Source organism: Parambassis ranga, chromosome 12, assembly GCF_900634625.1.
Source record: "Parambassis ranga chromosome 12, fParRan2.1, whole genome shotgun sequence".
NCBI lineage: Eukaryota > Metazoa > Chordata > Actinopteri > Ambassidae > Parambassis > Parambassis ranga.
The window spans coordinates 10,862,963-10,877,642 of NC_041032.1; the positions used below are offsets into that span (position 1 = coordinate 10,862,963).

General features: G+C 39.1%; 1 protein-coding gene across 1 annotated transcript in view; it reads right to left on the reverse strand.

Moving 5' to 3' along the window:
* The window catches only part of brinp1 (bone morphogenetic protein/retinoic acid inducible neural-specific 1), a 96,289-nt gene that overhangs the window by 20,801 nt on the left and 60,808 nt on the right, over positions 1–14,680 (reverse strand). Inside the window, exon 5 of the mRNA XM_028418438.1 lies at positions 3,081–3,186. Coding sequence (XP_028274239.1) covers positions 3,081–3,186 — 106 coding nt within the window. The remainder of the gene's footprint in view (positions 1–3,080; positions 3,187–14,680) is intronic.

Below are 14,680 nucleotides of genomic sequence, written 5' to 3' on the forward strand. Positions count from 1 at the left end.
TTGCACCCTCTTGGTTCCAGGAATTCTATGTGCAGTGGGCAGCCACACAACTATGGCATCCTTATTAGTGGTGAAGGGTTAAAAGAATCTATCACCACACATACATTATCATTGAGTTTATGAGGGGCTGGTTGGGGGGTTGGCATCAGTCATGGCCAGTCATGGTCACAGCACTTCTCATTTCTGTAAAAGCTCTCCACCATGAGGTAGGTGCTGACAGAATAGACTTAGTCTTCACTGGTAGAGGAGGCCAAGGCCAGTATTGGGTGCTTATACAGTCCTTGAGGTCATGTAAATACATGTCGGCTGACTATAGTAAAATAAAAAAAAAGTAAACAGCGATCAGTGTAACACTTCTTTGTATCCATTATCTTCCTAGCTAATGTAGCCCACATATTTTATAGCACTTGCTTATTATTTGTAGGATGCATTAACCGAAAAAGGGTACATAATAATGCATAACTCGACAACAGCATTAACAATACATTACTCGGTGTCCATGTTGAGAGCTGAAGGCTATTGCTGCTGAGTGTGTTCCGCTTGTTTATTTTTCATGTGCCCTCCACAATGGTGAGTGTTATCCATAAGGACTGACCAACAAGTCCTCCAAAACAAACAACTAAATGTATTGTTTGTCTATGAACAACACACACAACACACATCTGGTCCCATGCTCCCGTCAGCGACAACAGTTAAATCACCACTATTTCTCCATAGCAGAGGCAGCTATATGAAACACAATGGCTGTGTTTTGAATTGCCTTCTTGTGCACTTGTACTTCACACTGACAAGGAAACATGCAGTGCACTGGAAGTACCTGGGTGGTACTGTTCAACCTCAGTAATGGCCATCCTGGCTGTTTACTGGAAAGGGAGGAACTAACAGTCAACTAAACTAGTGACAATGGGCAGTGAGAAAGCTACAGCTGTTGTGGTTAGACACCCTATAGGCTACTGTTGTCTGTAATAATTCAGCACTACAAAAGAGCAGCAGCTGTGTTTAGGTGGCCATCCACACTGTTAAAATTCTCCTTACCCCACACAGAACTGTTTTCATAGACTGCAAGAAAGCATCTGTCTAAAGTCTAACAAAGATTGATGCTAATACTTTCTACTTGTACAAAAACCACAATGACTTTTCCAGTTTTACAACTTTTCACAATAGAAATCTAATAATAATAATAATTCTGAGCAGGCTGAATTGTACAATTTATTGCTGTGTTTTGTAGCTACGAAAATGGGTTTATCAAAGCAGTGTGTTATCCATAAGAAATAATCCAGTCACACAACATACACCCTCAGAAATCTTTAAACTGTGGAGTGTTTTCACATAGCTAGATGCAGAGATTGCTGATAAATACATTAAGACCACCTCTGTGTTATTTTTCGTGTGTTTGAGAAGAAAAAAAAAATCGCCCGCAGACAGCCTTATGCATTTATAAGTAAACCCCTTTATTGATCAAAAATAATACACAGCAGCCTTATAATAAACACTTGAGTTGGACAAATCACATTATTCAAGGCTGTGTGAATGAAAATGTTAACCTCTGAGTACACTAGAGCACACATCTGTTTGATGTGAGGGTGACTGTGTGTGTGTGTGTGTGTTGCACTGACGGATGAAAACAGACTGTTGCGTTCATGACAGAATGAAAACTGTAGGATGAATTAAATGATTGGATCTCGTTAGAAATATATTGGAGGCACAGAGACCTTAAAAGCTCTCTAGTGACTACATGCCTCTTCACAAGCTGTGTGAAGGGCCATCACTTTGAAGAGCACTGTGATTATTGAAGAAGTTACACCATCAGCTGTCTTTCTAATTCAAGGCAGAAACAATAATTGCTCTTAAAAGAATACATTTTTCAAGCAAATTCTCCACACACACCCACCCTCCCTTCCTCCCTCCTCACCGTTCGACCACACGCAAATCACAAACACACGTCATTATAATTTGGCTTAACACAAAAGCCTAAGCTAGAAACCAGTCAGCAAAGCTTTCCTTTTCTATTATCAAGCCAAAAGAAAGAATCTTTTCCAGGCCTGTCATCTATCAATTGGGTGACAAAACAGTCTTCAAAGCACGAGGCTAATACATTTGATGCCTGACAATAAAGCTTTTTTTTTCCAAAACCTATAGAGTGCTTTGAGTAAGTGGCAGAGGAGGACTTAAAAGTGTTTCTTTGACAAACCACTTAGTTCTCTCATTTTAGAGGACGAGTAATGATCTCTTCAGAGGAGAAATGGGGTGAGGCGGTGTGCGGATTGAAAATAAGCTTCTGTGATTCTCAAAGAAGTTTTAATAACCTGCATAAACTTAAATAAATCAAAGAAGCAATCACTCATCTTAAACACTTGGCCACAGATAATAGTCTGTCATCATTTGTTTTCCCCAGGGTGACTGTCACTGCTCCTGATTTCCTTTCTTGGGCTAATTATTACTTGTGCCAACATATAAGATAACTATTTGTATCCACTGAGGAGAAGTCAGCGCTTAACTTCTGTCTTCCCACATCATGGAATTGAAGGATAGGTGAGAAAGATATAAATAACAATTAATCTATAGCTATAGTATAGTATATTTATTCATATGTTGCATTAAAAATGTCACTCAGTGTCGAGATATTAGAAAGCTCTGTCTGGTTTTGTCATTGATAACAATGACAGTGCCTCTGCACTCTGTTTTAATTGCCTTATTATACACTGCACCTGCACGCAGAGGACTTGTTTCTGCTCCTTGCACTGAGTAGTTTGCATAGTTGAAGCAACTGTTTTGAATTTAGGCCCGTCTTTGATCAAGGCTTTAAGAGAGACTTAAGAACACAATCACATTAGAACATGAGCAGACATCTATAACCAGAAAATTGTACTGCAATCCCCGGAGGAGGCTGAGGAGCAAATCTATCCCAATTCCAGCCCCAATTAAAAAACGCATTGACATTCAATTCTTCAGAGGCCACAAAACCCTTCCCCTAGTCCACCTTGTGGAGTGTTTCATGTGTGACTAGAGAGTTTGACCCTGCTGCCCTGTGATACCCAGACATCCTGGGGAAAGCATGCGGATATAGTTGATTTGTTTACCTTGCAGATGAAGCTTGCTCTCGGGGCTCTGCAGGAGGATTGAGCTAACAGAGTCCAGATTGTCATAGCTGCTGCATCCCAGCGGTCCCGTCCGTGTCTCTGTCACCTGAAAGAAAATTAGGAGTCAAATGAAACCTGCATATGTGTGTGTGTGTGTGTGTGTTAAACGTCTCTTGCATGTAGTTAACACTCGCTCTGCAGGTGGCCTGCGTTTCACTCAGAACTCTGGTTTGATGTATTTCCTTTACAATAATCTGTAAAAGGAGAAATCACAAGACCGACCAGCCAGTAACAACGGTAGCTGTGCTAACTGCACTGCAGTGTATTTACACCCTGTCATCCACTGGTACAGACGGACAGAAGGAATAACCATCCAACTATTTTCCTACCCCAGCAGCAATGTTAGAACTAACTGATGCAATGCTTAAAAAGAGCAGCAACTGCATTAAAAAACACCTCTATACACAGCATTCTGAATGTAGCAGCCACAGACACACTGAACTTATTTCTTTTAGAGTTTAACATTTCATAGTAAGGGTAAAATATTACTGGCTATTTTTTTTTGGTCCTACATGATGCTTTGTCTCAAACAAAACACTGACACTTTAGCAGTGGTTCTACCTGCCCACCACAAACCACCATCAAACGAAATAATGATGCTATTCAGATGTGAAGAGCCTGCTTTAAAATATATAGTCTACACATGAGACCTCAAAGAGGTTTTACTTGAAAAGAGCGTGAAGACAGAAAAGCCTCCTAGAGGCTCCCAGTCGTCTTCTAGGAGGTTCTAATTGTACGTTTGGGTGCAAGAGAAAAAGAGAATGAGAAAGTACTCAATGTAGGAGAATAAGGGGGAGAAAACCTGGATCTCACCAAGACCCCCAGGTGTTTTTTTTCCTTTACTGAACACTGATACTTACAGACAGCAATTAAATATATGACCAATGTATGTGTGATGCCGGTGATGGATTATTGGGATCCATATTGGGAAGCAGCTGGATTACCTGACAACAATCTACTGTGAGGACAGTACGTCAACAATGGCTGTGAGATAACCTGATGAAGTGTGTGCCTTGTAAACTATGTCTAAATCCAAAATAGTGAGTCTCTCTTATGCTTAAATTCAGTCATGACTCCACCTATCAACTCAAAGTACAGTAATACTTCTGAAATGTGTTGGAGGTGTTAGTAGGGTGGTGGGGGACTTTACTCATATATTCTGGGACTGCCCAAAGATCATAGATTTTTGGAAGAATATTTAATATTTAAGTAAATAAAACATATTTTGGGTATTGACATCACTTTGGAGCTACTATTGTACATACTGGGTATAATCCCAGATAGTGTCACAGGTGGGAACTTGACTTCCTTACTGAGAAATCTGCTCTAAATACCAAAGAAACCAATTACAGCTTCTTGGTTGAAGCCACAGCAACCTTTTTTTACACTTGGTGGTAGCACGATTGGCAGAAAATGTATGTACCCATTGATATATGCTGTTTATGCTATCTCCTTTTAAAAGGAGGAAGAAATATTTGAAGATAGGATGTGAGGACATGATCATGTGTTAGAACTGGAACTGTAAAAGCGTCTCCCGGTCTGTTCCTAATGTGTTATGTATATGTTTGATATTTTATGTTAAATAAAAAAGTAATTTAAAGTTATTTATGCTATTCTATATCCCTTTTGCACGGTATTTTTGGACTACTGATGATATAGTAAAGAGCTTTTAGTAAAGATGAAAGCAAGATGATAATCCTTCAACATAATGTCAGCTAATCTTTGAAGGAGGCTGTAAATATTCACACATTTATATTAACCCCTTTCCTTACATTAACAAACAAACAAATAAACAAACTAATTTCTACCATATGCCCCCAGTAACTTTAATTCTAGACAGAGTGTGTGCACATGTGTGTGTGATTGACAGTGTGATACCATTTTTCCTATCTTTAATGTTGATACTGTACCAGATGGTGGGCTGACAAGCAAGAAATTAGACAGATGTATATCTTACCCTTGGCATCGGGCTGCTGGGAGGGGCAGGCAGGGACAGACTGTCTCAGAGCACTATAAAATGTTAGCATTCAATCAATAAGCTCTAGAATAAATCTAAATCTCAGAACACATGACGGAGCTATAATAGATGTGTGTTTCTTAATCACTTTCACAGTTGGGGAACGGTTTAACACATCGATGGCCTGCAAGCTAGAAATGATTATTAGGAGCATCAGTGTTTTATCTGTTTGTGTGTATTAAATTAAACCCATTAATTGCAGAAAAAATGTAAATTATTGTATATGTTTACATTTCCACACTACCACCATCTGCTTTCTCTGTCCATTATGCAATGAGGCGGTCCCATCTGGGGATAATGGGAGACATGACACCCGAAGTGTGTTTCTTATGTCCAGTCCACTCCGTAATTTTGTTTTGGCCGTCATTAATTGCTTCAGTCGTTCTTGTTCACGTTTTCTTCCATGGCTTGTCTTTTAATGCAGGGTGCTCGGTCTCGCAGTTTTGAAGGCTTCGTTTCATTTGCGAGTCTGTCGCCACATATCACTCAGAGCGGACTTGGTGTGTGAGAATCACCTGTTGCAATAAATCCGTATTTTAAATAGGACTCCTGATATAGTCTTTTAAATGCAGGTTTCTTTTTCTTTGAAGGGGCAGGCTCCTCTTCTTCTGTCTCCTCGGCCTTTTTCCCTTTCCGAAGAAGCTCTCCAAAGACGTTTGTTTTTTATTCATTTTTGCTGCTTGTGGGCTTAATTTTGGGGCCGTATCCCGTGACCGAGACAAGCGTCTGGGCAGGTGCTTAAAGGCACAGGCGGATGGATCTGATCGATTTATAAATGAAACAGCTTTCAGACTCAGATAATGAATAATATATTTTTTGCTCAGTCTTTCTGTGCGGCCCGGTACCAAATGACCCACGGACCGGTACCGGTCCCCGGCCCGGTGGTTGGGGACCACTGACCTATATCACTACAAATTTACCAGTATGGAAAGACCAAATGTGCCAGTCAGAAATAAATAAAGGCTAAATAAATATATTATTCTTCTTTTTTTTTTGCTTACTAACTTATTTAATAATTAGCTTACTTATTTAATTTAATTTTAGATTTTGACAGCTTTGGTAGTCCTTACAAGCACTTCATGGGAAACGTGAGTAAGCAGATTGATCACAGAACTAGACTTGCTAATCACACTCTGCCATCTTGATGGCTGCTGACAGTGCTGTTTTTCCTCCCTTTTTTTGTTGTGCTTATCACTAAATGAATTACCACCTTGAAAAAAGGTTGTGCATGATCCATGGTGACTGAGCAAAGTGAATATCTGTCCTCTGTCACCCACAGACATTTTTTCCCAGGTGGCACAGGGGGTGATTGCACAAGCAGGCTCAGGCACATTTCTATTAGTGGCACCATACAAATCATGTGAATAAACAGCTTGCCGCAGCCAGTTTGCCCGAGCAGTCATTTTTCCTCCACGAATTATTTTCCAAAATTAAGACCAGACATACCCAGCTTTATGGATTAGAGACTGACCCTTGTAATCTGAATGACCTTAGGAGAGCTGTGTGCAGTACTTGTTAGGCTCTGTCTTTTCCTTCTCTCCGGCACATGCCGTAAAGAGAGCTGTGCGCCAGATTATGAAAATGGAGTATAACGTAATAAAAATACAAGGAGCAATCAAAGGACTGAAGTGGGCCGAGGGGGACTTAGAGGATTTGGATTATTAAGCAGAACACAACAGTGGAATCCCGCTGGGCCTAGACTGTATCACAGCACACAGTCAGAAACCACGGATCTGGAACATCCTCTCTAATTGTCATCTGTCATCAAGAAAATCATCTAACCAAGTAAATAAGAGATGATGCACATGAGATCCCAAGTTTCCCCTGTTTCTGTGTTTTCTGTTGGCAACTAAAAGTATACATGCACTACTCCCCAAGCCCCAAATGTTGAGAAGTTTCTCCCATCTAAGCAAACTTCTTTGTTTTTCAAAAAAAATATCTCAGTGACATACATACAGTACAGTGCAGCCGGAGTACATCAGATGTGTGTGTAGGAGTCTACTGACTGTGTGTGCCTGCATGTGTGTGTGTTAGGATTCAATTATACTGCTGCTGTCTTTTCATATTAAAATGAAGCCTATAAGAGACCGTCTTTACTGTTAGCCAAGTACTTCCACCAATTTTTTTAACTTAAGCATCAAATCTGTTTACGTGTTTTCAAGACAATATGAGTCCAGAAATGTTTCTTACTTTTATAACCCACTTTAATTAGCAGCAAACAACACACGGCATGTTTTATTTACAATTGATGATATGGCTTATGTGTTATTAGGTTGGATACGGCCCACACTTCGGCCTACACATCTATATGGCTGACCTTTCTAATGCACATTTATTTTATAAAACACCAATTAAAAGTCTCATTAGGACCGATAATTTCATGAATACACAGACGTTCAGCAGTTATTATGGGAATCAAAGGTCAGCTCATACAAGAGGACAAAGCAATGAAAATATTCTCATAGAGAAGTAATTACACAATAATATTCTGGATCACGGTGTATTATCAGCAAATCATAATGTTAAAATAATGAAGAAATTCCTTTCACATTTGAATGCAATTTAGGAATCTCTTATCAGTGCTCAGTAAATATTATACTGTTACATATGTTATATGCATATATTATATTTCCACTCACAAACCAAATAAGCCTCCATCTCTAGCCTTAATCAGCATAAGCTTTCGCGCTGCAGCCCTTTGAGAATGGAGAAATCAAATGCATCAGATATCATGGATGTGTATTGACTGTTTCAGTCTGCAATAAAACTACTTTTCACCAACTTCATTAAAATTATCACAGCATATGGAGCTCTCATTAACTCCATGATTTCTGTAACCTGTCATGGGAGTTCTCACTTCTATTTTTCAAACTGCACTGAGAGACACACATATTCTCTGAAACCCAACCTCGCATTATGCTAAATGTCTGTTTGAAAGACAACGAAGAATTAAAATAAAGGTTGTTTGAAGCTATGTGAGATAAGGAAAACAAGGGATGAAGGCAATGAGATGGGTGAGCGGGACAGGGAAGAATACTGTAAGCTTCAACTGTCTTCATTACACATCTCCTCTACTGAGTCTTCCTAATCTGCCCATCACCTGCCTTTTTTCTTAATGACTTGCTATTTATGGCTGCATAGAAATAAAGAGACTTGCTCTTCAGAAAATCTCCAAGCCTGCTATTGGAAGCTCTCAGAGGACTTTTTTTTTCCCCTGCCTAGTTCATATCGTATTACATGTGGCCACAGTGTTCCTGTAAGTCACTTTGGAGGGATTATGGAACCAAAAGTAATTCATTTCTCTCCAATATGTGTATCTATAATATCCAGGTCCTTGATTAAAATCTGTATAAATCAAAAAATATTGAAAGTATAAACAAAATAAAGAAATAAAGTTAGCATGCTATCCCTCTAGCTTCAAAATGTGTCAAGTGTACAAGTCATTGTTAATGTAACTCATTAGTTTTAAGTGATACAAAGAAAATTATCAAGTTCTTTGGGGTATTTCTAATTATAACTCTAGCCCCCTCAAGTGTTGTAACTCAAGCAACACTGCATATAAATCTGTCATGCTTGCTTGTGGCAAATGCAAATTAGCTGTAAACTGCTCCAAACTTGCATTCGACGGAAATCTGGGTCATATTGTACACACGTTAAGATTTCTTTTACCTCACACAAGGCTCATTTGACTGGACTGTGAAATGAGAAATAGGATCGTACGAACTGTGGCTGGCTACAACACCACCACCAACACACAGCACAGCACTGCAGCATCATCAGGAAATATGCATATTGATTGCTGGTGTAAATCTGCCCAGAGTAACTGTATGGATAGGTGACCTTGCAAGAGATGCAGTAAGCACACTCCCCTGTAGGAATGCACACTTGTACACTTCATGCATGAATGAATACGGAATACACACGCCACAGTCAGTCGCTCCGTCACATGCACACTCATATACCGTCATGATAGCATGCAGGACACACGTACACACACAGCCAATTCTTCCTCCTGCATAATCACACAGTTCTGTAGGAAGACACTCACTCGTAAAATTGACATTTTCTTTCCATTAAAACACTCCATTGGGTATCTTATTTTCATTCCTAAATGACCCTCCCTTCCCTGCTGGAGTCCTAGCTTGCAGCAATCAGGTTCAGCCGCACAAAGACAAACAACCATATGTCATTTATTTCTATCAGCAAGGTATGATAGTGTTCGCAGCGGGAAAAGACCTCTCTTTAGCTTGACATAAACTACATATATATGGGTGTGTGTGTGTCTGTGTGGGGGATGTGTATTGTATAACAAAGAAAGAGAACAGCATACTGATTTATGAATCCTTAAAAAAAGGGATAATAACCCTATGCTGAACGGCCTATGTGATTTCTTTCCCCCTTCACTCCCTCCGTACTGTAAGATCTCATTACATCATAACCCCAGGCCAGCTTGTTCACTACTGAAAGGCTGCTTGTTTGTTTGTTTGTATGTCTGAGTATGTGCATGCATGCTCACACGTCGCCATATCATGAGTGTGCATATTCCACACGAGGGAATGGAAAACAGACAATGACTAATGGTGTCGGGAAAACCTCACCAACCCGACCTCCAAAGGAAAGAATAATAATAACACTTGGTGAGTGCTGCTGTCTAGCCCAACTTCTATCTGTGTTTGCATAGATATGTTATTATTATCAACTTATGTATTTGTAATGATGGGTTTTACACAGTTTATACAGTTTAACTGACATGTTCTGTCAACAGTTTGCAGTCATCACGCAGCTGTGGTTTGTGTACATGGGCTATGATTCCACTGACGACACAAAAGTGTGATGGCGGCACAGTGGGGATACGTCTGGGTTTTGAATTACTTCACATGACGCTTAAGCAGTGCAAAGACTCGGGGAGATAGAAAGGGGCATCAAGGATGAAAGGTCTAATAAATTCTGTTAGACACTATGCATATAGTCTGTCCACACATTAAAGTAGAGGACACACACACACACACAAGGCCATCCCTCTCTGTCTGAGGCATAACTCAAATTTAACACGTTGGCTGTTACTGATTTTGATTACTGCTTAATTTTATTCAACAATAAAATATGTGCTCCTTAGGGACCAATTTTAACTGCGACCTTAATGGTGCTCTAATGTGTTTTTGAATATTCCAACCACTGCAGCTCGCACAGCATGCACAACCTGTAGGAGTCCAATAACAATCAAACAATTGTTTGTATTTCTCATTGATGGAAAAAAAAGTGAGTGCGTTTATAATGAGGAAGCTTTGCATTAGTGCCTGCACAGATGTCATCAAAGACTGATTGTTTCAAACCCTGCTGGCAGCCCTGATGTTCATGTACTGTTCTGCCGCCTCATTAGTAGTCTGATAATGACACAGTTAATCAATTAATGCTCGAACAAACAAAATAGCCAAAGCATACATATTGTTTTGAAATACTGCAAATACACATTTGTTTTAGATCATATGCAGGTTTGAGTGTATCATTGCTGATAGCTTTTTTTGGTTTTTCAATTTACAAAATGAATTTTTACCGTCTTACATCTAAAATTATAATTTAGTTCATATTTTCATTCAAGGATAAATGCTATCTCTCACAGGGAGACATTTGGAGACAATCGGCAAAGGGCCAAGCAAAATTTGGCTGCAAACCATTCAGGACATTTTGTGGAAGAGAGGGGGCAGCTTCCAGCTTCTCACAGACATCTGCACATGATTCAGCCATCTACAAATTAGAGCCTGTTCTTTCTTGAAAATCAAATGCAGTTGGTTTGTTATAAAAGCTTCTTTTGCATCTGGTTGCAGACACTACCACAGTACAAAGCACACAGTGGAAGATTTTATGATTCCGTTTTTGATGTTCAGTGTTTTTGTTAGTCGTCCAATGCTCGTGAGTTGAGTGGACATGCAAGCATTACTGGAATTTCCAATTAAAATTTTGCATTTAACGAAATAAAAGTACTGACCTTGGACTTGGACAGACTTAAATTGTGATGTGACACCAGCAGATTTCTTTTATGGCGAATTTTTTTCTCTTTCTATCTCGTCCCTGTTATCATATTAACTAGCATAATAACACAAAACACGATCCTCATCTTTAGACTATTTTGCATCTTCACACCAGTGTTTCTAGGTCCCACTATTATTTCTATGGTCTACCAAACTTCCATGCATCTTGGCACGATGTGATAAAAAGCCATGAATGTGGAAAGTTATTTATTTACTGTGTCCGTGCCACATAAAAATAATCAACAAGCTCCACAATATAACCTGTAGAACAGCTTCAAATGGGTCAAAAATAACACAGAGTAATTGTACAAAGAGGTAAGATGTTTTTGTGTACTGGTGTTTTATCATGTAAGGTTAAAAGACAGTAAAGAGGAAAAAATGTATAAAAATATGCAAAATAAAGTAAATATGATCCAGCCTCCAGATAACTGCAGATATGAGAAGAAGTAAAACCATAAATATTTTAATAGATGTTGTATATATATATATATATAAAAAAATGCCAGATGTTCATCAGATTTATTAATTACACTGTGGGTTTGCATTAGGCCATGTGCATATTTGCTTCTTAATTTTTGGCCATGCAGTGTCACACTAAATAAAACACCTCTCTCTTTAAACCTTGAGGGGGACCAAGTAAATAATGGGGAATCTTATTTCTTTGATATTATGATATTTATTATGGTTCTAAAAATAACAGTCACACAGAAAATGAATGTGTTAATTATGCTGAATAATGTAGGTATTGTATGCATAATGCTACAAAGAAAGCAGGTAGAAGTGTAAGACAGCTGGTGACTGAGCTAATTGTGAATAAATGAATGAAATGATGAATCCCGGTGAGGTCTGCGTTTCTGTTGCTTCACAAAATATTTCAGTGTACCCGACTTTCATCCTGCTTACTTGGAGACAGGAAATGTCTGAAACATTTCTGCTGTATTGACACGTGTTTTTCATCCTGATTGTAAGTTTGCACTCCAAAGCAGGTCTCGCAGCCATACTGAATCAATATTGAAGGAGCAAAGCCCTTGTTCTCTGTGTTTATAGATCCATGCCTTCTGATGGACTTTGCTTCCTCTGCACATTCTGATCACTGTCTGTCTGCTGACGTGACTGGAGGACTGCAGTTCATGCCGCCCTTATTTTTAGGTAAGATATATGAGAGTGCACTGCAGTCAAAGGTTATTTTTGTTCCTGTGCATTATTCAAGAGGATTAAATAAATGATAATAAAATTAAATGAAATGTTGAATGCATTTTATTTGCACATGATCTGCTGCTATTTCTTTTTTTATACACATCAATTTCTCGAGCATGTTATTAAATTATTATGATGCTCAAAATGGTGCTGGTGCTACCAAAGACCTCATGGTGCATTCAACCCATTACAAATATGCAGTTTAGAGTGCCTGGGTGAAGCGTACAGGAAGCAGGGTATGATGCAGTGTTTGCAGTGGATCTCACAGTGGATGTCACATTTCAAAGACTCTCTTCTTTGACATTTTTGGTGACCTGCTCCACTTATACATGGGTCTCTTTGTTTTAGGGAGCTGTTTAATGCCTATTTTAGCTGATTCAGACACTTGTGTTCTCACATACAGCTCTTCTGGGTGATATCTAATAATATTTATGTAAGGTCAGAGCTTCAGTGCTTGTGTGAATATAGCTCATGTCCACATAAGGTTTTAAATTTCCTTGTCACAAAAAGTTGCAAAATGGACTATGATTGTTGTAAGGTCATGCTAGGACTATGTAATAATGTATGACTCATCTAAAGGTACCTAACATTGATTTTGTTAAAGAAATTACACAAATTGAACTCTGAGCTTTTGAAACCTCCGGGGTATCGTTGACCACAATTCCTGGTTGGTAATTAAACCTAACACTGCAGCACTGCAGACACACACACACCGACACACACACACAGAAAAACCATAATATGTCCAAGAAATTAAACTCAATGTGTGTGATAATGAGGTATTATAATGGTCATATTACTTACTTTAGGTCCTATGTTTGTTTCACTTGATAGAGCAAACCTATTACACTGCTATTTTATCCTGTTAAAAGAGCATGAGACATCCATTGTGTGTTTCAAACAAGTCATCATTAACCCTCAGTGGATGCATTAAGCTACCTGAAATTCCACTAATTAATTCACTAACTCACCCAATCACCAAACTATCCACTGCCCCTTACTAAGCTCAGACAAAGGCTCACCTCAAGACGTATGCTGCTGGTCCATCAGTTTTCATCAGCAGGCATACAGTCCACTCAGCTTTCCAAAGACTTGTGTATATGTGTGTTTATGTGTGTGTGTGTGTGTGTGTTGGTTTTTGTGTATTAAACGGACAATTGGTATGAATACACCCCGACACTAGGCAGACATTTTGAATTAGTCAGACAGGGCCAGTGTCCGCCTAATTCTAACAGCGTAGATGTGTTTCTATTGGCTTAGAAAGCCCATATACTAATTTTCAGCAAAAGTCCTTCTATTACACATTTTCATGATTTTGTGTATAATCTGTGTATCAACATAGCGCCCCTGCCGGTGGGTCCGGGTAGTACACCACCTAATTAATTATTCACACAAGTGTATATTTCGCAGGTTTTGATTGGCTGATGGATACACAGTCCCCCTAATTCATACAGTCACCCTAATTCAAGGAATACCAGAGGGTCAATAGGCAATAGGCAAGGCAAGGTTTATTTATATAGCACCATTCATACAAAAGGCAATTCAGAGTGCTTTACAGAAGACATTAAGATCACAGAATAAAAAATAACATTTTAAAACAAACAACTTAGAAATTAAAATCATAAAGATTAAGTGGGAAAGATTAAATGAGAAAAGTTCAGTTAGGAACCATGAATACAATGAAATTGAAGAGAATGCTGCAGTAAACAGGCCTGATTTAAATAAAGTGACTGTTTGAGCAGACCTCAGGTATTCAGGAAGATTGTTCCACAGGTGAGGGGCAGAATAACTGAACCCTGCTTCACTTAGTTTGGTCCTGACCCTGGGTACACATAGTAGAATAGAATAGAATAGAATAGAATAGAATAGAATAGAATAGAATAGATTGTCTCCTCAGGGAAATTTGGTTACCAGCAGCAATACAACACCGACAGAGCAAGAGTTAAGTAGAATAGAATAGAACATAGTACAGTAAAAAATAAAAGATAAGAGGAATTCTGTACCAACATTGCACAGCAGCATAGATGGTACAGATGGATTATTGCACATGTAAATTATTGCAGGTGTGTTGTATCAGCGGGCTGTGCTCCTCCCTCCTTCTCCCCCTCCTGCCAAAAGCAGAGTTGTAGAGTTGATGGATCAGGGGACAAAGGAGTCTCTGAGTCTGTTGGTCCTGCTCTTGGGGAGGAGCAGCCTGTGACTGTTCAGGCTCCTCTGAGCGCTGATGACAGTGTGCAGAGGATCACTGGCATCGTCCACAATAGCCAGGAGTTTTCTTAGTGTTCTCCTCTCTGCCA